Source organism: Psammomys obesus, unplaced genomic scaffold (assembly GCF_907164565.1).
Source record: "Psammomys obesus unplaced genomic scaffold, mPsaObe1.curated_primary_1811, whole genome shotgun sequence".
Taxonomy (NCBI): Eukaryota; Metazoa; Chordata; class Mammalia; order Rodentia; family Muridae; genus Psammomys; species Psammomys obesus.
In genome coordinates, this window is record NW_026591598.1 from 11,522,158 (window position 1) to 11,546,656 (window position 24,499).

General features: G+C 47.5%; 1 protein-coding gene across 1 annotated transcript in view; it reads left to right on the forward strand.

Annotated features, from left to right (window-relative positions):
- The first annotated feature begins 341 nt into the window (after nt 1–341).
- The window catches only part of Slc9a1 (solute carrier family 9 member A1), a 56,343-nt gene continuing 32,185 nt past the window's right edge, over nt 342–24,499 (forward strand). The window contains exon 1 of the mRNA XM_055611115.1: nt 342–1,576. Coding sequence (XP_055467090.1) covers nt 1,213–1,576 — 364 coding nt within the window. The 5' untranslated portion in view covers nt 342–1,212. The remainder of the gene's footprint in view (nt 1,577–24,499) is intronic.

Consider the following 24,499-nt stretch of genomic DNA (forward strand, 5'->3'; position numbering starts at 1 on the left):
AAGGCAATGCAGGAAAGGATTCATGCGCAGCACAAACCTACCCTTGAGAACATCTCGAGTTTAGATTTCTAGCCCACATTAGTTTTTTTTTTTTTTTTTTTTTTTTTACTTAACTTTATTTTGTGGCTCCGGGCATTAAAACCAAGGCTTTGCACATGGTAGGCAAGCGCTCTACCTCCGAACCAAGATCCCACCCAACCCCTTTCACGCTAAACGTTTCATAATCACGTGGTAACGAGAAAATACTTTGCGGATAGTCCAGCATTTCATCCTTGTTAGACTGTACTCCCTTGCCCCCCCCCCCTCCCGCGCCCTGTCTCGGCTTCCTTTTCTTACGCGATAGTTCCTTCTCTCGGCGACAGGGGCCGCTGCACCGCGCGCGCGCTGACAGGTCTCTCTAGCCCGCCGCGCCGGCTGCTCGTTGGTGCCTATAAATGGCTGCGCTGTGCTCAGCGAGGAATCAGTCCGCTGTCGCGGGACCCGGGGTCGAGTCAGGGCTGGAGGTGGAGCTGGAGCTGACCGTGAAGGAGCTGCCGCTGGGCCGGCACTGTACCGGGGTCTCAAGGAGGGGTGTGTTGCTGCTGGCTCACTGCGAGCCGCCTCCAGCCTGCGCCGAGGCGCCTTCCCGCCAGGCCGTCTGCTTCTGTCTTCCTCCTCCCTCCATTTCCCCGGAATCTCAGCCCGGCGCGCCTGGACCCCGGCTCTCCTCTGGGTGGGAAAGCCCCAGCCTTTTTCCTGCTTTACTCCTTTCCCGGTCTGGCCTTCCAGCCTTCTCTCTCCCTTTTCTGGAGTGGGTCTTAGCCTTTTCGGTCCTTAGCACGGGCTCCTACCTCTTCCCTTTAGCCGAATTCCAGCACCCTGGTGATTTTCCTTAGTCCAAGGTCCCAGCCTTCCTCCTTTCCCTTGCCAGTGGTCCCGCGAATCCTGGCCCTTCCTCTTTCTTTAGGACGCAGTTTCCCCGGTTTCCTTCTCTCAGCCTGGAGTTCTAGATCTTTTGGGTTTCCTCCCTGGTCCCTCCAAGGTACTTGTCCCCCTTTTGCAGTTTGGACTTTCAGATTGTGAATCTCTAGAAAACGAAAATACCTCTCTAAGACATGAACTCTTAGAGACTGCTCCAGCCTCCCCCAACCGGCGTACTCCTTGCTACTTATGTCCCAGGTCTTACACTTTACTTCGCTGAGGGCCGAGGCCTCCTAGACTTGAGGGAGCAGCATGATGCTTCGGTGGTCCGGCCTCTGGGGACTTTCTCCACCCCGGATCTTCCCGTCCTTGCTGGTGGTGGTTGCCTTGGTGGGGCTGCTACCTGTTCTTAGGAGCCATGGCCTCCAGCCCAGCCCTACCGCCAGCACCATTAGAGGTTCTGAACCACCGCGGGAACGCTCAATCGGGGATGTTACCACTGCTCCCTCAGAGCCTCTCCACCGCCCGGACGACCGCAATTTGACCAGTTTAGTCATTGAACATGGCCTTAAGTCACTTCGCAAGGCCTTTCCAGTCCTGGACATCGACTACTTACATGTGCGCACACCCTTCGAGATCTCCCTATGGATCCTGCTGGCCTGCCTCATGAAGATAGGTAAGTTCAAGGTGCGTGATGGTGCTGCGGCTGCTGCTGCCGGATAGGGGAGCTTCTTGCCCCATTTCTTACCAGATTCGGCTGCTCAGGTGCTGAATGAACCACCTCTGTAACATTGGCCCCCTCTCCTCCTTTTTGTTGGTCCGAACAGTCTAACTCTGGCCTGTGAGCTGGCATCCTGTAGGGGGAGGGAAGGATCAGGAGCATGCACAGGATTTGAAGATGGGTGCGTCTGATACTTGGTAGTTTCAGAGCGCCCAAGGCTTGGCAGGTCTCCTATGGCTTGTGAAATCAGCCAGGTGCTTAGCTGTGTATAAGGCAGGAGTATCTTTTAGCAAGTGGCACCTTGCGTCCTGTCAACGGGAATCAGTGCAATTTATTACCTTCTTTGTGAGAGGCTGCTTTAGGGGTCGGCCTATCTTTTGTGCAGAGTAAGGCACCGGGTACAGGAGACTTAGAACACAGAGGTCACCAGAATCCAGAATCTCCGTTTCCTTCATCCTCAGAGTGGTACCTGTCAGCTTTGCCTGCCAAGGCTGGTCAGAAGCCCCTGAGTCAAGTTCCAGCCCAGAAATGCCGACCGTTATCCAGTTCACAGGGATGTGTACGGGCCTGTCGGGGATGGCAGGAAAGCTGAGGAGGTTGAAGTTTGGTTCAGGTTTGTACCCAACTGACTAGAGACATTGGCTACTCATTGAAGGAGAAGAGACAGAGAAGAGCTGGGTCTAAAGAGATTTCAAAATACTCTTTTTGGAAGGAGGACATGAAAAAGCTGTTTGCTCTCTGAGGGTTGGGCTTCCTGCCCAGCCTGAGCACCCAGTTCTGCTGGGTGATTGGTGGAGTTCTCCGGAGGCTACATAGCCCAGAAGTCCCTGGAGCTAGTATCCAGGGGGCTTTGCAAGCTCCCATAAGTTTTCAGGAAACTTTCAGCTAACTATGAATGGCGCAAGGTACTAGGGCTCTGCTTCCCACTTTGCTTGAGGTTTGTGCTTTGAGGAGTTAAGAGACCCTGGCAGGAGCTTTGCGGCTTTCCCAAGGACACCATGCCAGACTAGTGTGAGGCTGGCCCTGGGGCATGCTGCAGGAATGAACTGGTACCTCTGTTTAGATAGATCCAGGAGTTGGCTTCCTGGTGCAGGGCTCTGGTGCTGAGGTGGTTACGGTGGCAGAGTTCGGCCATGGAGCTGGGCCATCAGCACCTATCCCCTGATGGCAGCTAAGCTTCCTGGAAAAAAAAAATCAAGGACTGAGCAAGGGGAACCATGTGTACAGATTCTCACATAAATGCATGACCTTGAATAGCTGAGCCTTTTCCTGAAGGTCTTACTTCTGAAATAAGAATCCAAATTGCTGTTTGACTAAATCGATTGAGCCATGAAACCTTGTGTCTGTATTTGTTGCAAGAATCTGGAGTGACCATGTTATGTCATTTGTCTGTAGGAGACAAGGAAGAGACTTCATAAGAGCTGCCTGTAAATTAACACCTCCTTTCAACCCCCTCATGTCCCAGTACTATGAGTTGGCATACACACTGCAGCTCTCTCTGCTGATGATAGCATGACCAAAAAGACCTGGCTCTGGGAAGTCTCAGCTTCTTCCCTGCAGACCTGCTAGCTCTTGTCCTAGTGGGCGCAGGCTGGGCCTGACCTGCTTTGTCAACATAGAGTGTGGTGCCTGGGACCCTGGGCTGGGGAACAGAGACAGGGTGCTGCCAAGAATATTACTCAGGAAACTGAGTTCTCATCTCTCCTCCCCTTGTGACCTTGACCCATCATTCCTCCTTAGCCAACTGATGATCCTCTCCATGGATGACATTTCTGTTGTTGCTCTGCTTCTGGAAACCCTTGGTAAAGCTCCTCAACCTTAGACTTCAGTTTTCCTCTCGTAAAATAGGGAGGCTGAGTCTGATCCCCCTTGCATTCCCAAAGGCCTTCGTGTCTGGCTTGGAAAGGCATTTTTCTGCTTCTGAAAACAGGGGCCTTGGCACCTGGCCCTTCTGGGGCTAAAGGGTAGAGGGAATGTCCACGGAAGATCTCAAGGATCTTGTGCCAATGGCGGCGGTGAAAACCCGTCCCCCACCTTTCCCTTTGACATGTAGAATTAAGGTCGGGTATGAGGTTGCTGCATAGAATGCACCTACCATCTCGGGTTTACATTCGCTGAGCCTCGGTTCCTCTGCCGTAAAATGGGAAGCACTGGCTGGAGTGGAGCGCGGTGCCAGAGAGTATGCATGAAGTCTGAGGTCCCACCCCTGTTCCACACACAAAGTGTGTGTGTGTGTGTGTGTGTGTGTGGCTGATATCTAGCTGTAGTGCTAGCAGTGTGCTGACGATGTAAATAATGCATATAAAGTTGACTGCCTACATATAGGGAGTGCTTGGTGAGCAGCTGCTGCCACTGTTAGTATTTTAGCCACCTAAGGCAGAGGCATCCCTACTTCCTGTCTCCTTTGAGTGTGGAGCACAACACTGTTCCTTGTCCCTGGGCTGCCATTTGGCCCTTCCTTAAGGTCTCAGGGATTTGGGTATGTGCACCTGACTCTCTCTCTCCCTCGTTCCCTCTCTCTTCCTCTCTTTTTCCCTCCTTCTCTCTCCCTCTCTCTCTCCCTCTGAGTCAGAGTTTCTCTGTGTAACCTTGGCTGTCATGTTCTTTCTTTTGAGCTGCCTCCTTGAGTTGGTTGTGGAAAGAGGGGAGGTGGTGCCCTACTAAAAGGCTGGAGGGCAGAGGCAGTGGTCTCTGCACTGTCTGCTCTCCAGGAGTCAGAGAATTTATTCCAGGGTCTTGACTATTTTCTCATCATCCCAGATTGGGTAGGGGTTTTGGAGCATTCCCATCCTGTCAGCTGTGGTAGCTCCTTGCCATGCAAGGCACCCCTCTTTTAGGAATGGAAGGTGCCGTGTGCAGTTTTCATTCCCATCCTACTTGTGTGCCAGAACTCAAAGAAGAATCTTTTGGACATTGACCTGGGAGAGACAAGAAGACAAGGCAAGAGTTAATGTTCTAGAGTAATTGATGCCTCTGGGACTGGGGAGGTGACCTCAGGCAAATCACTTCCTTCTCTGGACCCTGCATTTCTCTCTCTTAGTGAGGGGTTCTTTCCTTTTCTTGGTGGGAGGAGAGTTAGTGGTTTAAGAAGGACTTAAATTATTGGGAGAACCAGAACTGCGTATGTAGCTTAGTTGCCAACCGTGTGTGAGGTCCTAGGTTCGATTCCTTGCATTGTACAAATCAAGTATGATGTTAATGACTGTAATCTCAGCACTGGGAGGTAGAGTCAGGAATCAGAAGTTCAAGGCCATCCTCAATTACAGAGTGAGTTTGAGGCCAGCCAGAGATACATGAGACCCCATCTCAGATAAGTAAATAATAAATAAATGTATGAATAAATGAATAATTCAGAGAAGCCTTTGGGGTAGGGCCATTCTGCTCTTCCGTCATGTACTGTGGTTTGGCTCTTGCATGAATTCTGCTTTGTCCCAGTTCACCTGACTCCCAGGCAGTGTTGTTCCCAGGGAGAAGCTCTCTGCAGCCCAGCTCACCACTGGCAGCACCCCCTGTTGTTTGCCCATATTCCTGACCTGGAATGCCTGGCAGAGGCCCAGAAGCCTATAAAGCAGGTATTCATCTTGTCCCCTGATCAGGGACAAAAAGGCTTCTTTTGTCCCTTTACATCTTATGATGTTTTGGTTTTGGTCTTTGCAAGGCCCATGCTGCTATTTCCTCCCTAGTACAAGTTTGTGAACAGAGAGATAGGGAATAATTATTGCCCATGTGACATAAGCAGACAGGAGCCTGGTTTTGTTAAAGCGAGACCCAAACCTACCTCTTCTACTTCTCAAAAGGAAAGAAACAGCTTAAAGGTCACCTTGAAGCTGTCCCAACCCCAGAGGGGACTCCAGAAAGACTCCAAAAAGAAAAGGATGACCTTTTTCTCCTGGGAAAAACAGCTAGGATGGTGTGAGGGAAGTCAGCCGGCATCTGGGGGAAAGGTTTCAGGTAGGGGGTTTCCAGGTGTGCCGGGGCACTTGGAGGGCCTGGGCTGGTCATGGCCTGGGCGTCATTCGGCTTCACACCGAGTTCACCTTTCCTTTCGCCCCCAGTGAGCCCAGTCCAGGACATGCAGCACTGCTCTAAGGAAGAGCCTGTTGGAAACCCTGGGCTCTGCCCTTGATGCTGCCTATTGCTACATTTCTCTGGACTTGCCTTCCCTTGTTAGTGAAGTGATGAGACTATCTCCCCCTTCTGAGTCTGAGATAGAGACTGATTGATGGAGGGGATGGAAGGGAGTGCCTGGCTCACTGTAGTAGCTTGTAGAGCTTATTAGATTTCCCCCATTCTGTGTTACACATCTTTGTTATTATAATAAAAACACCAAATATAATTAGTGTATGAGGGGAAGAAGTTTGTTTTGGTTCACAGGTTTGGGGGCCCTGGTCCATGATTAGTAGCCCATTGTTTGCCTACAGATGAGGTGACACTTGAAGTGTGTACTGGAACAGACGTGCCTCCCTCATGGCTGGGAAACCAAAGAGAGGGAGGAGGAAGGTGAGGTACTGGCATCCCTCCAACGACATGCCATTAGACCTAAAGACCTATTAGGCCTCTTAAATTCCACAGTTTCCCAGTGGTACCACTTTGGGCCTTTGGGGGATATTCCAGTCCCAAGGTTGTCTTCCTGACCCATTCCAGGCTGCAGCAGTTGTTCTCCCCTCTGCTGACCCTTCTCCCCATGCTGTCTCTCCACAGCTTCGGCCTTCCGCCTAGCCTGCCCTTCGACATCACTTCTGTTGATAATAATTAGCATTTATCGAGTATCTACAGACCAGTGTCAGGGACTTTGTAAAAGTAATCTTACTTAATCCCCATGAACGTCTTACGAGATAAAGGCTCCCTCTGTTCTGCAGATGAGGAAACAGCTCAGGGTTCTCTTCAGCGGTGCTGAGTTGCTACTCATTCTGTCGGTGTCTTGTCATAGTCTCCTGGGCGGTGCAGCTGCATTGACTGCCTCTCATTGCTCTCAGCTGATGCACTAGGCCCTGCATGGAGTGGTGCCCAGCCCCACTGCTCCTGCACTCCACCTGCGCTCCATCTGACAGGGATGGCATGCCCGCTGCAGGAGCCCTCTTCCTCCCTGAGAGAGCTGTAGGTGTTTTGTGCCTGACTTTGGGGCCTGTCCCCTAAGAGTCGCTGAGCCTGTGTGAGTGCACAAAAATTCTGAGGTAGACTGAACCTGTTCCTTGTTGTCAGGTAGTGACCCACCTGTCACCTCTCTGCAGCTGCTCTCTCAGCAGTCTGACAGGACTTGCTTCTCTCACGATGAAAGGGTATTTTCTTTAGCCAGAGGGGCTGGCTAGCTTTGTGACTCTGACCTTCTGCCCTTGAGAAAGAATGTACCAGCCTGCTCTTGGTCACCCTCAGGGCCTTGTGGTATCCTCTGAGAGGCACGCTCTGGGATGGGAGCAGGTGACATAGTTTTCTTAGCTCTAGAAGCAGGAGTCGTAATTCTTATTGGTGCTGTGTCTCCAAAGCACTGCAGATACAACACTTATCTTCTTTTTAGCTAAGGAAACTGTGTCTTGGGTTGTGACCTACCTGAAGTAGGGGGAAAGGACACAATTCCTGGACTGTTAGCCCAAAGTCCTGTCTTCTTTCCTGCCTGGCCAGGGAGCTGGGAGTCTCTCTGTGTTGTTTTTTTTTGTTTGTTTGTTTGTTTGTTTGTTTGTTTGTTTTGTTTTGTTTTTTGTTCTTTTGAGACAGGATTTTTCTGTGTAGCTTTGGCTTTTCTGGACTTACTTTGTAGACCAGGCTGGCCTCAACCTCACAGCAAACAGCGATCTGTCTGCCTCTGCCTCCCATCTTTCTCTGAATGTGTGTGTGCTATTGTTTTTCAAGATTTATTTTTTTATACACATGAGCGTGTGCCTGCATGATAGAGGAGGGCATCAGATCACACGATATATGGTTGTGAGCCACCCAAGTGGGTGCTGGGAATTGAACTCAGGACCTCTGGAAGAGCAGTGGTCTTAACCACTGAGCCATTTTCACTATGAAGCCCTGGCTGGCCTCAAATCTGAGTGCCTCTGCCCATCAAGCGCTGGAGCTAAAGGCGTGCACCACCACACCCGGTCCATATTGAAAGTTCCATCTGGGAGTGGTGGCATAGACCTTTAATTCCAGCACTCAGGAGGGAGGCAGAGACAGGCAGAGCTCTGTGAGTTCAAGGCCAGCCTGGACTACATAGTGAGTTCCAGGACAGCCAGACCTTGTCTCCGAAAAAAAAAAAAAAAAAAAAAAAAAAAAGGGTACAAGTTGGCTTTAGGAGAGAGAATGACCGGATATATTCATATAGTAACCCGGATAGACAGTGTCCCTCCCATGGAAAGGAGGGCTGCAGGCTCTGGCCACCCAGCAGCATGGAAGGTCTTCACTATCGCCATCCTCCCATGTACCTGTGTTGCTGTGAAGTGTACTGCTCAAGTCAGACCGAGGCGTGCCCTCCTCACCTTCCTAGTGTGTGGAGCAGCAAGCCTTTGAAATGAGGTAGGGATCGCGGGAGCCTCTGCTCCACCCCAGCCAGAGGGAGAGGGGGAGAGAAGTGAATTTCAATGGGAAACTTGCTATAAGTGGGCGGTCGTGCAAGAGGTCTGCCCTCAGATCTGTTTTTCTTTTTCTTTTGGTTCAGGGATTGAACTTGGGGGCCTTGCCCATGTTACCCCCAGCTCTGGTCGTTGCTGACCCGGTGTCTTTAGGCACAGCACAACCTCTCTGTGCCTGTTCCTGACTTGTGGTGTTTTTTTATTAAGTGGTTGTTAATTACATTAGCCGTAGATTTTATTCTTTAGCCGTTTCTCATTAAACTCCTAGCTGAGAAACTGCTGGGTGCTCACACAGTTACAAACAAACCCATCTCTGGCCAACTAGGGAGAATGTGGGGTTTTTTTAGTGTTATGTCTCAAGTTCAAGAAATTTTAAATTCAGAAATTTCGTTCTCCCCAGAATCACTGTGAACTGCAGGGCGGTGACTATTCTCTCTGGCTCAGGTTTTAAAAAGGCTTAGGGAAAACTGTGACCCATCCCAAGGTCCACAGTGATGAAGTAGCCTGTCTAAGAGGTGGCGGCATTCACACCCCCCCAGGAATGACTAGGACCTGGAACTGAGGGCCCCAGATGTCCTCTGGGAACAGCAGCCTGTGTACAGCCTGCAGCTGGCTCCTGCCCTTCTCCTGGCAGGCCCCCCTCCTGCTTTTCTTCTGATGCAGGCAGAGAAATCTCGCTCAGCACAGGCAGGGCCTGGGTTAGTCCTGAGTCATCCATCGCCCGTGTGGGCTCCTGCAGCTCTCGGCTCCCTCTGCAAATGTCTGAGTCAGACGAGTCTCCCCAAGGTTGTCTGCACACACCGCACTGGGCCAAACCATCTCTTTAGATGCCAATAAACATCAACTGATACTTTAGGCAGCCCGTGATTATATGTGGGTATTTTTAATCTTATGGGCTAACTAATTTTAACTGAACTAAGTTTTGGGTTGGCCTGGATCGGTGGGCTGCCCCTCTTCTCTGGATTCATGCTGATTTCCTTTCCTTCCTCCTAAAGCTCATCCAACACGTAGGACAGGTTTTGGTGTTTCTTGGGCCAGACTGAGCTCTGAATTCTAATACTGCTTGCCAGAAATCAGGAGCTCCCCGGATTTTCCCAGCAAGTTCTCTGCCGCTCTGACTGAGGGCTAGGGTGAGGAGTTCTGTACCTTCCCAGGCCTGGGGGCCACTCACCTCTCACACCAGAGTGGCTCTTCTATAAAGAGAGGAGTCTGTCTGAGTCCCGCGCACCGAAGGAGGAGGGATGACATCACAGCTTTGTGTGAGACAGAGCCTTCACATCCTGAAACAGTTCTGGCTAACACCACTTGGCTAGCCCTTGCCGCACGCCAGGCAAAGCTGGAGAAGGCTGTGTCTTTTGTGCTGGCCAGCGTGAGGAAAGAGGCAAGAAGAGGCGTAGCAGTGGTAGTCTGCCTGCAGGCTTTCAGTTTGTGGCCCTCTCTGCACTAGGAAAAGCAAACCTGGGCCCTGCTCGGGAGGCGCTTCCAGGCTGTTCAGGACTGGACGAGATGAGACAAGACATAACAAGGTGCGGATGTGTCTCAGGGCTGGGCAGACTCCTGGCAGAGGGCAAGCTGAGGGGGAGTGGGCAGTCCCTGAGGGCTGCGGTGGAGGCTTTCCAAAGACATGAGGTGGAACCTGAGTGGAGTCTTGGAGGGAATGAAAGTGGAGCATGTGCTGTACTTAGAAGTTGATGTCCATGAGGGGGAGCATGGAAGCCCCTTGAAGACAGGACCGGCCTGCTAGTTTTCCTTCCCACTCTTTCTACCTCCCTTCTTTAGTTTCTCTGTCTTCTTTTCCTTTTCTTTCTTGCTTGCTTTCTGCCTTTGATATAGTGCCAGTAAAAGCCAGAAAACCTGCTGGACACATTTTAAACGAGTTGTAACACTTTGTGCTTTTACTTTCTTATCTGCTTGTGGCACATGGAAAGGGCTCTGTAAATACGGGGGAAGAATGAGTGAAGGAGACATGACTGACTTCCATGTGGAGATAGGGTTCACACAGGATTGGGGTAGACTAGAAACCAGGTTGCTCAGAAAGGAGGGAGGAAGGGAGTCCAGAGACTCTGTGGTGACAGGCTGAATGGTAGGCCAGAGCTTAACTGAAGGCGACCATCACAGCGTGATGCTTGTAGGCATCAGTTGGTGTCTGAGTGACACTGTGGTCCTGGCCTGCTCTGCGTGGCTCTGCAGGGCCATCCAGTTCTGATCTGGGCTGCTGGGGTGTCTCTGAGGGAATCTGGTCTGTTCAGTCTGCCCTCTGTGAGTGAGTAAAAGTGAGATCCCAGAACTTCCACAGGGAGCTGCTGAGAGCTCTAATTGAATTAGGCTTTTCCTGAGAAGATTCCTCAAGCCATAAACTGCACTGTGACTGAATTAATGAGACCAGTGGCCATAAACCACATAAGAAGGCATCCAGTTAATTTATAGTCATACCTGGACAGGCTTAGTTATGGCTTCTCTTTGTATGTGGATTGGGTGTGGACTGGGGCCAGAATCTTCCTTCTGTGACAGATTTATTTTTTATACAAATAAATAAAATAAGAACGGCATAGTATAGACTAATAACAGTCTAGGAAGGAATTAAAGTTAAAGGCGAAAGTCCCATGCTTAGCTCTCTGACCACTCCCATCTATCCCCGACGCTACTGATGTTAGCCTTTGTGGAAGTTCTCCCTGCATTTGGAGGCTTATGTGTACCTGAGGGCAAATTTAGTTTTCATGAGGCTACTTTGTGGCTCTAGGCTATTAACTCGACTTGACCCCTAGTACTAGTTCTGCTTCTTTCCTACGTAAGTTATTTTGCTTTCTCAGTTTCACTGTAAAAGGCTCTGTTGGGATTTTCCAATTGGAAGGGCTGAGGGAGGGGGAAATCAGGGTTCCCATAGATCTCAGGCTTCAAAGCGCAGAATTCTCGTGTAGAGGTCCACACTCATCTCCAATTGTAAGATTGAAAACATAGGTCCATAGGAGAAGTAGGACAGTATATAAGGGAGGGGGCACAGGCAGGGAACTGTGTGGTGTGGGTTGAAAGGAGATGGTCTGGAGTGATGGTCCAGGGCACAGCCTTTCAAACTATGGGGTTGTGCAGCTGAATATGGTCATGAAACTGGATAAATTTGGTGACAGCAAGTTTCCAAACATAACACCAAAAATTAACTCAAAAATCGACTGTGTGGTGAGCGCAGGGTGTTTCTCCAGAGCTGCCCTGTCACGCATGGTGCATCCCCCAAAGACCCGTGGTGGGTTCCGAGTGCGCAGCACTCCCCATTCTGCAGCATCTGTGCGGCCCTGCCACAAGTCTCCAGACACTGCGTGAGACTCTTGACTCCAGTTCTACACCAGCGCGCTGCTAATTGTAGTGGGGGTGCTTTCTCGTGGGTTGTTTTTTTGAGACAGGGTCTTAATGTATCCCAGGCTGATCGCAAACTTACTTATTGTGTATCTGAGGATGACCTTGAATTCTGATCCTCCTGTTTCTGCCACCCATAAATGAAGGGGTTACAAGCATGTGCTGCCATACCACAGCTGGTTTATGAGGTACAGGAGAGGAAAACCCAGGGCTTTTCTGCATGCTAGATGTAACAGTTACTTCTCTATTGCTGTGATAAAACACATGATTCCTTATAGAGGAAGCTGGAATTCAGTTCCCAGCACCTATGCGGTGGCTCACTACCATTTATAACTGTGTCCCATGTGAGCCAGTGCCCTCTTCATATACATAAAAATACACAAATAAAGAAGTCTTTAAAAATCTTTAAAAAAAAAGTCTTTAAAAACTTAGAAGAAAGTTTCCTTTGGCTTCTGGTTGCAGAGGGAAGAATCTATAATGGCAGGAGAAGTGTAGCAGCAGGCAGGCGACTGGGGCAGGGAGCTGGAACATCACATACACGTTCATCCACACATAGGAAGCAGAGACAGCAAACAGGGAGGGGGTGAAGATGTGAACTCCTTTTTTGTTGTTTTTGTTTTGAGACAGGGTTTCTCTATGTAGCCCTAACTGTCCTGGACTTGCTCCATAGACCAGGCTGGCCTTGAACAAAGAGATCTGCCTGCCTCTGTCTCCCAGTGAACCTGTGAACTCTTAAAGCCTGCCTCAAATGACATGGTCTTCTAGCAAGATTCTGTATCCTAAAGGTTCCAAAATCTTCCCAAGCTTAGTATCAGCTGGGGACTGAGTGTTCAAATATGTGATCATGTGGGTGCTTTTTGCTCAGAGCATCATACCAGGCGAGCATTTTACCAATTGAGTTGCAAACCATCTCCCTCACTTTTTAAAAAAGGAAAAATTCATTTTTATCTTGTTATATTACGTGTATGTCTGTATGTGTATTTGCCACATATATGTGGGTTTCTGCAGAGGCCAGAAAAGGGGTCAGATCCCTTGGAGCTACAGGCCGATGTACCTAATATGGATGCTGAGAGCCAAACTCTGGTCTGAAAGAACCTCAGTGCTTTTAAACTGATCAGCTCTCTGCCCCATCTCCCACTATCTATGTATCCATCCATCCATCCATCCACCCATCCACCCATCCACCCATCCACTCATCCACCCATCCACCCATCCATCTACCCATCCATCTACCCATCCACCCACCCATCCATCTACCCATCCATCTACCCATCCATCCATCCATCCATCCACCCATCCACCCATCCATCCACCCATCCATCCATCCATCCACCCATTCATCCATCCATCCACCCACCTACCCATCCATTCATCCATTCATCCACCCACCCACCCACCCATTCATCCATCCACCCACCCACCCACCCTCCCACTCAACCCATCCATCTATTTGAGGTAGTGTCTGAGTGTATATCCCTGGTGACCTGACACCATGTGGCCCAAGCTAGCTTTGAATTGATATTGATCCTCCTGTCTCAGCTTCCCTAGTGTTGAGATTACAGGTGTGTACCATACTCTGCTAATTGCCTTTAATCCTAGCTCTGGGGAGGCAGAGGCAGGTGGATCTCTGTGAGTTCGAGGCCAGCCTGGACTACAAAGCAAGTCCAGGATGGCCAAAGCTACACAGAGAAACCCTGTCTCATGTAAAAAAAAAAAAAAAATTTTTTTTTTTTGGTCAGGGATTAAGAAAAGAATTTCCAACAATTTTGAAGTGGCCCTAAACAACAGGTTATTCTGTTGTTTCATACCACACATAATCTTATTTACTTATTTTTCAAAAAACACTTTAAAAATCATATTTATTTATTTGTGTGTTTCTGCGTGTGTATGGTTGCACACGTGGAGGTCAAAGGACAAGAATCTGCTTTCTGGGGCTGGAGAGATGGCTTAGAGGTTAAGAACACTGACTGTTCTTCCAAAAGGTCCTGAGTTCAATTCCCAGCAACCACATGGTGGCTCAAAACCATCTGTAATGAGATCTGGTGCCCTCTTTCTGGTACACAGGCAGAATGCTGTATAAATACTAAATAAATCTTTAAAAAAGATCTGCTTTCTTTTTCCATCACATGGTTCCAGAGGTTGAGCTTAGGTCATCAGGCCTGGAGGCAGGTGCTTTCTTGGTCACCTTAAGGTACAGTGCAAGCTGGATTTAAACTCATGAACTTCCTGCCTCTTGTCTGCTGGCATGTGCTGCCACAGCTGGTGGTACTGTATGTTTATGCACAGCAGCTTTCTTAGCATTGGTGATTACAAAATTACAGTATTAACTAACTCAGAAAAACATTGAAGGTACTCTGTTCTGCGTTATCAAATATTCAGTCAGAATTTAATTCTTTATATACAGTAAACAATTATATAGTCGTCTCATTAATATGTAAAATTACATGTATAATTGTAAATAATTGTCTTAAATTATCTAATTGTCTGTGTGTTGAGTGGTCTACCTGCTTTTTATGCACCACTTGTGTGCCTGCCGCCTGTGGAGGCCAGAAAACGGCATTACCTTCTGGCACTGGAGCTGCAGACAGTTGTGACCCGCAGTGTCATCTGGGAGAGAACCAGGGTCCTTTGGAGGAGCAGCCAGTGCTCCTAACTGCTGAGCTATCTCTCCAGCCCTCTTAAAATACGTTTCTCTATGATTTATTATCAGTGAATGTCTTGATTTGTATAATTTTTACATATTTATATACCTAGGATCACATACAAATTTCATCAGCAAAAGAGTTGCAGTGGGAAAAGTTTAAGACGCCTTCCTCTAGGGAGAAGAGAGCCTGTGGCTAAGAGGAAGACTGGGCAGAATAACCTGTCATTCTAGACTTTCTGTGTAGATCAGGCTGGACTCAAGCTCACAGAGTCTGTCTGCCTCTGCCTCCCACGTGCTGAGTTAAAGGTGTATGCCACCAAACCTTGCTGTTTCATATTTGTACTGTTACTGGGAAAAAGGGCAGTAGTGGCCACAGATTCTAAAGGCTAAGGTTCAAACCTTGTGCTATGGGAAGTTAAAAAGGGTAAAGGATAAAGGAAGGACTGCTTGTCTGGGAAGGTTCCTTGGGCGCTGTGGTTTCTCATCCTAAGATGAGTGGGATTTACCTGGGAAGCTGTGGAAGGAACCTCTTCATAGCTAGAGTGAGCCATGCCAGGAGTGGGCTGTGTTCTGAGGGTAGAGAAGGGCAAGTGGCTCCTGGAGTGCTGGAGCTCACCAGCAGAGTCAAACAGTTCCTGAGTGGGGAGTGAGGATTGAAAGAAAATTCAAAAACCAACACACCACACATGGGATCTGTTCAAGAGGGCTGCCAGTAGAATCTAGCATACTGGTTTATTTCACAGTCCCTTTTCATAGTCGGAGCAAAGCACCTCAGTACAATGAAGGGGTTCATGGAGAAGTCAAACTTGTTTACCTCAACCACCTGTCTGTATGATCCTCACACAAACAAAAGGAAGTGGACGTGGCGAAGCATCTGTCTGTCCCTGTCTCCAGTTTTTTTTTTTTTTTTTTTTTTTTTTTTTTTTTTTTTTTTTTTTTTTTCTTTCCTTTGCTGAGAGCTCAGTAACAAAGCAGCCTGACAAACAAGCATCTATCCACAGGTTTCTCTTTTTTATATTTTAAAAACTGACCATAACTTAAGAGCTTTGGAGCAAAAGTTGTGCCTGTCTTGGGTTGTCTCTCTTGAAAGATATTCTTACCCCTCATTGTACATGAATTCCATTATTCATGCCCTGTTTAGGTTGAATAGTCTTCATAGAGATCTTACCTGACTTTGACTACCAACCTCCGCTAGGGTGGACATTGGAGTTTAATCTTATGTAGATCAGCTTTAACATTCTAAAAGGCCTTGATGAAGGTTTTAATTATCACTGGTAGGAGACATGCTCCTAATAAGAGTAATAGGCCATGTCCTATAACATTCCATAAAAGTGACTTAAAAAGATTACCCTTACCAGAATACCAAGCCTGAGAAACAAACATTCACAGGAACTATAGTAAAAGGCTGTCAAACAACCAGAACCTGTTGTCCATTTGAAAGCTTAGAAATAGTTTGTTAGTTTACATTGTTTGCAAGAAACATTAAAGTTTGGATTTCACATAAAAATGTTAACATTTCCAAGCAGCAAAGCTTAAGGAGAATATACACAGGCAGTTATAGGGCCTCCAAGAGTTTCTGTGGCAAACTTCCAAATATATGTCTGCTGAAAACCAGAATCAGACCAAAGTCCCATAGTCAGTCCTCTTTTTCATTCTTCCTGATTTTGTTGAGAATTGTCCTGATTACCAGACCAATTAAGTCCAGTCACATTGCATCTAAAAAGTTTCCACAACATCTCTCCGGAGCAGAATGAAACAAAGGTGGGTCAGGAGTATAAGCCCAATACAGCTCTCCCGTCACCATCAGGACAGAGTTCATTATTGTGAGCAGCAGGCTCATCCTCCTTCCAGGAAGCATCTCCCGCAAATCGCACCAACCTTTCTGGGCTCCACCTGGCTCCTTTAGCATCCTGCGGAAAAACACGAACATGCCTTCTTCCCCATATTAATACAGGGTCAGGGCCCTGCCATTTTCCAGTAATCAGATCTTTCCATTTTACTTGGGCATAATTATCTTTGGTAGTTGGGTGTCACAATCGATCAGCCTCAGAATAGCCTTGTATATCCACATTCAAAAAATTTAAAATAAAGCATGATTAAGATTTGGGATATGGGGGCTGGAGAGATGGCTCAGAGGTTAAGAGTACTGACTGCTCTTCCAAAGGTCCCGAGTTCAACTCCCAGCAACCACATGGTGGTTCGCAACCATCTGTAATGAGATCTGGTGTCCTCTTGTGTCATGCAGGTGTACATGTAAGCAGAACTCTGTATACATAATAAATAAATAATTTAAAAAAAGAATTATCTTTAAAAAAAAAAGATTTGGGATATGACTCCCCCTTTTTTATTTTTATTTTTGCAGATTTTTAAAACATATCCAATAACCAGTAATCTATAACCAAGACATATTGAACATGGTAAACTTATACCAATAGACAGACAAAACATCTTGCTATTTGTCGAATCTGATTTTTATGACCACAGAACTTTGTAGAAGAATTAGCTTTCTTACTGGAAAAACTGAGAAACTGCCTTTTTTTTTTTTTTTTTTTTTTTTTTTTTTTTTTTTTTTTGGTGTTGCTTGACACTGCTCAGCAAATTTTGACTTCCATAACAAATGATCTTCTCCTGCTAATTTGCTAATTGTTTTCTCTCCCCTAGGCAGAGAGCCTCAGTAGACAAGGACTTCAACAGAGGTTGAGTAAAAGGTGCTGTAGGACCACATTGAGCACATGCAATTTTCAATTCTTTTTATTGTTTAAGAGATACAGGAGCATGCAACCTCACCATATTACCCTGCTCATCAGGTTGCTCTAGAACTGGAACACCATAAGACTCAGTTACATCTTCTTCCTTCTGCCTAGCTTGTTCCTCCTCCAACTCTGCAACCTCATCAGGATCTAAATCATCCTCAAAGTCTTCTAACAAAGAATTATAACTAGGAGGGACATAGAACTCTTCTGGAGAAGCAGGTTGTTTAATCTCATTTTGTCTTGAAGCCTCCCATCTTTCTTTCCTCTTTCTCTCTAACCCTAAAAGTTTCACTTTCTCACTTCCATGCCACATGTACAGACTATTTCTAATTAAATTCAATACAAAAAAAAAAAAAAACAAACAAAAACATGAGGCTACTGCTTTGTCCCATTTTTACTCTTGAATTTTACTCACCACATCCTTTCCTAATTTATGATCTGAGCTTGCCAACACCAGCGGTGTTCTTCACTGCTTCCTGATATCTCAAGGTCCCTGTTTGGGCGCCAAACTTCCAGAGCCTGCTGTCAGAGTCGAACAGTTCCTGAGTGGGGAGTGAGGATGGAAAGAAAATTTAAAAATACAACGCACTAAACGTGTTGTAGCTTGATCTGTTCAGGAGGGCTGCCAGTAGAAACTGCCACACCAGTTTATTCCACAATCCCTTTTCATAGTCAGAGCAAAGCACCTCAGTACAATGAAGGGGTTCATGGAGAAGTCAAACTTGTTTACCTCGACCACCTGTCTGTATGATTCTCACACAAACAAAAGGAAGTGGACTTGGCAAAGCATCTGTCTGTCCCTGTCTCCAGGTGAAGGCCAGGGTGAAAACATGTGTTTTTTTTGCTGAGAGCTCAGTAACAAAGCAGCATGACAAACAAGAGAAAGGCTTTTCTGCACTGGGATTCAAAGTAATAAAACAAGGTTCTCTTGTACTGTGACCCTTGGGGTAGCCAGGTTGCCATGGTGAGCCCAGCTGTGACTTAGTCCTTTTACTCTGTTCCCTAAAATGCTTGGGACCCAAACACCCCTCTTAGACACCAGAACAGGAAGCAGCTGCCATGGAGATAGCAGACTGAAGGGATAGCCTCAGAAGGTAGGCAGCCTTTGAGGTTACATGCTGTTTCCTAGACCTTGTCCCTGTTCTTATCTTGCTTTTGGAAGGTAGAAAAAAATCTTTCAGTCTGTGGCTCCCAGCCCAAAGGGAAAAGAGACATTTTGATGTAGTCCCCTCATCGTCCAGTTGAGGCCAGGAAAGGTTGGCCGTGGGCTGCATGTATATTAATGACAGAGACAGGGCTCTCTCCAGCTCTTTTAAGTAACCAGGGATATCTAGAGAGTGGGTCAGGAGGAGGGGCTGTGCTCTATGCCTAGATGTAGCAAGCACTGACAAATTATTTTTTTCCAGGGAGATCCGTCCACCCTTAGGAAAGGCAGTGTCTTGCTCGGGGTGGTAGCTGACCAGAATCAGGAAACCTGGGTCTTGGCCACACTGGTCCTTACAGTAGAACTCTTGTGCACCAACCCCAAAGCTTTTGCCCTTACCCATTGAGTCTCTTAGATCTTGGAGGAAATCACAAGCCAGTGTTGAGGTAACAGACTCTGAGTTCGAGGCCAGAATCTCAGTTCAAGGTTTACACAGAGAATCCAGAACAACAGGTTATTCTGTCCATTCTTCCACCATTTTATAGAATTTACCATTCAAACAAGATCCTATCTCCTGGGCTCTGGGTCAGGCCCATAGAATCTAGATGTACTGGGTGGCAGGATGTCAGCATGGGTCAGGGCCCATTTATATATCAAGCAAGTCCAAGACTATGCTTACAGTTAGATGGAGGAAAGGAAAAGGAGCAGGCTCCCACTCACCCGTCCTGAGCCTGTCCTCCTGGTTGCACAAAGATGCAAAATTGTTTCTCTTGTTAGGCTGGGGACATGGAATGAGAGGGTGGGACTTGAGGTGCACATGGAATTCAGTGTGAGTTTGGAGCAAGGAGAGAAGACAGACCTCCCCTCCGGGAGCATCAAGGGGCTTTGTGAGCTAGCAGGGTATCTAGGGTGTTCACTGGCACCTTCTACCTGATGCCAAACCTGGAGGTTGCTGATGAGTGCCCAAGCAGTTGCCCAGGGAAATACAGTTGTGAGTAGGAACATGGGCTTTGCCACCCAGCTACAAATCTCAGCTCCACTGGTTAGTTGTGCATGATTTCACTGAGTCTCAATAATCATTTTTAACACAGTGTCATATTTAACTGCCAGGAGGATGCTGGGAAAGGACGTGTAGAGTTTGGCACATTTGAAAGAGAGTAAATAGTGACTTCTAGAATCAGGGGAGAGGAATGCTGGCCTATATTCCTTCAACTGAGTAGCCACTCAGCAAGAGTCTTGATGTCCTGCTGTGTGTTCAGTGGGGTGCTAAGGACACCTTGGTGTGGCAGTGGGGATAGAAGATAGTGATCCTTTCAATGAATGGATGGACCCCTAAGATATACATTCCCTACAGAGCAGGGAACCTTGTATGTGAATGTGTGTGTATGTTGGGGATTGGACCCAGAGCTTCATCTGGGCCCAGCAAGAGCTCCACTACTGAACTGCACTCCCATATCTGGGAAGCCTGTGAGGAAATGCAGCCACCTTACCTACCTGGTGTAAGTAAAAGATGCTGGCAAATGAATATGTAGCTATCAAAACACTCAATTTAACAGAGCAGTTAGTTTTGTTTGTGTTTTGTTTTTCATAGACCGGATTTTGCTCTGTATTTCTTGCTAGTTTGGAGTGCACTGTGCTTCCCAGGCTGGCTTGAAATTTGTTCTCCTCCCAAGTGCCGAGATTATAGGTGTGAACCACCACACTCAGCTCAGATAATGGTTCTTCTTGTGTGTGTTTCTGTGTCTATGCCATATACATATATACATATGTGTGTGTATGTATATTTATGAATGTGAAAGGCAGGGGCCAACGTTCACTGTCTTCTTCAGTTACGCTGCATCGTATTTTTTGAGACAAGATCCTTTTAGTGCTGCTGTTACAGACCTGTGCCGTCATGCCTGGCTCTTTACATGGGTGCTGGGGCTTCAAAGTCAAGTCTTTAGGATTATCCAGCAGGCACTGTACTGACTAAGCCATCTCTTTTATGCATTTCCTTCTCTTTTCCTTTCCCTCCCTCCCTTCCTTCCTTTTTTATTCTGTGAGTTCAAGGCTGGACTGGGCTACACAGTGAATTGCGGGACAGCCTCAAACACTTTATGTAGCCAAGAATGATCTCCAGTTTCCTCCCCTTCTGCTGAAACTATAGGTGTACCCTATCACACCTGGTTTTTATGGTGCTGGAGACTGAACCCAGGGCCTTCTGCTTGTCAGGAAAACACTCTGTCAGCTGAGTTATAGCCTCAGCCCATGAGATAATAATTTCTAACAGCCCACCTGTGAGTACAGGGTAAGTTGTGCCAGTGTTTAATGGCAGAAAGTTTTGTCCCTTTTAAGCTTAATTATCATGCCTAAACCTCATTTTCCTTACAGACACCACCATAGGTAGTGCTAGTCCCTGTGCCAGTCTGCTGAGAACACAGCCAGGATAGAGGCAGAACAGTGTTTGGTGTCAAGGGCTCATATGTGAGTGTGGAGCATTAAACAGTAGGTCCACCAATGTCAGACAGGAGTGTGCACCCAAAGAAGATGAGCATAGGTCAGGAAGGCTCTGTAAGGAGGTGCTTAAATGACAGGAAAGGGTTTCTGAAGAGGATGTGTATGTATCTTGGGAGTCATGTTATAGGGAGTTGTTTGAGACTCTGGGCTGGTTACAGAGAGAGCTATGCAAAGCTCATCCTTTTCTCAGCCTGGGACTGAGAGACAATAGAGCAAGCTTCCCAATAAAGCACCTCTTGCATTGGTGGTATTAGGGTGCTAGCCTACTAGAGAGGAAAGGGGCCGCCAGTGAGCCAGGACAGTCCATCGTAAAGGATTCAAAGAGGAGGGTGCAGGAAGGGCCTGAGTGGGATGCCAGGATCTATGAGGCCTGGACTCGGCTTCAGGCCAGTCAGCAGACATGTCCTGTCAGAGGACATGGTACCTCAGAGCTCTAGGACCCTCTTGCCATTCAAGCTCTGTGGTCACAGCCTGGGGTTGTTGTCAGGCCAGGTTAGGACCAAATTTCAGAGCTTTGGGAGATCCTAGCCTAAGCCTAGAGTCCTGGAAGTGTAATGGGGAGAAGTTTGGGGACCCAGAACAGCCCGAGCTCTTGCACTTCAGCTCTGTGGCCTTTGTGTGCTGAGCCAGGGAGGCGAAATGAGAACACTAAGAGCACCTAGCAAGAAGGGCTCTGCAGAGCTGTGAACAGAGCCTGGCTGGCTGGTTCTCAAATCTTACAGAGGAGGAAGCAGAAGGCCAGAGGGGAAGTGACTTGCTCAAAGGCAGCTGGGGTTAGGCTCAACTCTTTGACCACTAGTGGAGTCTTGGTGTGATAACACAACGATCTTCTTCCTTCCCTTCCTGTTTCTTCTTTGGAGGGAGCTAGGGCCTCCTCTGGAGTTCTTCCCCTCAGCTTGCCGCTGAGCACCTGCTCTGCTGGAGCAGATGTGTGGGAACAGGCCCCCGTCACAGGTGTGGACACTGGCGGGAGATGCGGCCATGACGCTAGCACTCAGCGTGGTTGTAGTGATACAGCGGGTCCTGCTGGCCGACGGGTCTCTGTGATGCCGCACTTAAGAGTGTGTTAGCAGCAAGGTCTGAACCTGGCAGAGAACTAATTCAGAGTGTACCTTAGAGTAGAAGACAGACCCGCTTTGCCTGGGGGAACCACAGGTGTTTTAGGAGAGGCGTGAGCATGGTGGGTCAGCGTTAGACCGCGGTTGGCCTAGAAGGTGGAGAATGGAGATGAAGTTTTCCCTCAGTGTTCTTGGCTCTGAGAGATTTCCGCCTCCTCCCTCCGTGGGTAATTAGCTTCCTCAGAAATTGATCAGATGGGAAGCTGCAGGAAATGGTTGGGGACAGGGATTGTGTAGGAGTTGTGGGGAGAGTGGAGAGGAAATAGCTGCCTCCAAGCAGCCGGAGGTGGCTGCTTTCAGAGGTGGGGACCGGGAGAGGGGCTGAGAACTCAGAGCTGGTTGAAAAAGGTTTTAGGTGGCTGATTCCTCTACAACTCTTGCAGTGCCTGGAGATGGGGGAAGGCTGGCTGGCAGGATCCTAGCCTTTCTGGGCTAATAAGAGCTGAGGTCCTAATGGGAGTGGGAGGCCATGTAGGCCAGAGGCCAGACTGATGGGTCTGATGTCTTATGTCTTGTGGGGCCTGGCCCTTTACACAGTGTGGATCAGGGTCTGTTATAAACGCTGGGTGTGTGACTGGGAACCCTGTCCTAGCTCCCAGCAGATTTAAAGCTTTAGCATGGGCCTGACTTTTGCCCCTATTTGGCCTCACTGGCAAAACAGCAGCTCTCAGGAGGCTTCTGGTGAGTCTGGTTCCACTTAGTGGCTGAACCCCAGTGGTAGTGTTGGCAGTGGGAGCATTTAGAACTGAGGAACACACTGCCCGTGCAGAGGCGGGGATGGTTCTGCGGGGGGGAGGGGGAGTTCAAGGCAGCCTTTCTGATTCTCTAAGACATGATTTGAGTTCCAACTCTACTTGTGGCAGCTCTGTGACTAGGGACATGATGTGGCTTCCTAAGTATCTTTAACACCCTCTCATGTATTTAATTGTGGAGTTACATGCCTATATACTGTAACAGATACACGTAATGTTTATATGTGGTGTACATAATCTTTAAATGTGCTGCTTACAATGAATGCATCCACATGAACTACCCAGGTAACGATACCGGGATGCCGGACATCTTTGTGTTCCCTGGGTCCCCACGTGCTCTATCCTGTAGTCCTATACTCCCCTGGAGTAACCACTCTTCTGGCATCTATCATTGTGGTTAGTTTTATGTGTTTTTTATTTGCTTGTTTTTTGAGACGGTCTCATGTAGCCCAGGCTGGCCTCCAACTAGCTGTATAGCTTGAGGCTGATCTTGAACTCTTGACCTTATTCCTCTTCCTTCCACATTCTGGGATTACAGGCAGCTACCACCACACCTGACTTTGAGTGTCAGATAAAAAGAATATCATAGCCAGGCTGTGGTGGTGCACACAGATGGATCTCTGAGTTCAAGACCAGCGTGGTCTACAGAGTGAGTTCCAGGACAGCCAGGGCTACACAGAGAAACCCCATTTTGAAAAAAGAATAGTATAATAGGGAGTCTTGTGTGTGACATCTGCTGGGCATGCTGGCCGCTTCTACCAGAGATTTGCACCTTCTGTTGCTGACCGCGTGTTTGGTCACACTGCGCTGGCTCATTTTGTTGATGAGCATTCAGTTACTTTTCATTTTTTGATGATTCTGAAGAAAGCTGCTTTGAGCATTCTTATACTCCGTGGGGTTTTTGTGGGACTTAAATGAGATAATGTATTACAGTAAAGTGTTTAATATTGAATTATGGTGCAGAAAAACTGCCCCCTGGAGTGGTATGCACTTTAATTTTTTTTTTTTTTTTTTTTTTTTAGAAAAATTAAAACACCAGTGTGTCCTGGGGTTTTCTCTGCAGTGATATGAACTACTTAAGCAAAAAAATTGGCATTAGAAACAAGCCTGCTGTTGCCGTTTATATTATTTTTGTTTGTTTGAGGCAGGGTCTTTCTGTGTAGACTTGACTGGCCTGGAATGCAGCTGGCCTTGAACTCACAGGAGTCCATCTTCCTCTGCCTCTGAAGTGCTGGAATTAAAGGTGTGCGCCACATGACCAAGGAGAACAGTGTGGCGCTGTAATTCACGTACACAGTGTCCACTAACCAGATCAGGGCAGCTGGTATGCTACCTCCGATGGTTACCGTTGCTCTGTATTGGGGACATTCAGAAGCTTCTAGTTTAGAATATTTGATTAGTTATTAGCAACCTTGCTGTAACTCAGTGGTAATATGTCTCATGTGCCAGGTCCACAATCACCAGCCCTTGAGAGGAATTACTACCAACCATAGTTATCCTGCTGTGCCAGAGAACACTGGGGTCGCTCCTCCTGTCCTGCCGCCTCCCATCCATCCTGCTGTGCCCTCGTGCACAGTGAGCCCCCCTGCCTTCCCCTGCCTTCCCCTTCCTAGGCTCAGCTAATCACAACCTACTCTTGATTTTTTTAATGAAATCAGCTTTTTAGTTACATATCCATATTTTAAAGTTTTTAATTTAAAATTTATTTTATGTGTATGGGTGTTTAGGCTGTATGTCTGTCTGTGCACCGTGAGTGTGCCTAGTGTCCACAGATATCTGAAGAAGAAGACACTAAAACCCCTGGAACTGGAGTTATAGACAGTTATAGCTACACTATGGGTGCTGGGAACCGAACCCAGGTCCTCTGCAAGAGCAGCAAGTGCTTCCACACTGAGCCACCTCTTCAGCCCCTTGTTTTATAATTTGTTAATTAAATAATTTTTATTATTTAAGTTAGCAAAGTAATGGGTTTCATTGTGTCATTTTCATGGATGTACCATACTTTATGGTACCATACTTTATGGATCCATTCATCCACTTATTTATTTATTTATTTAATGTGGGTGCCCTAT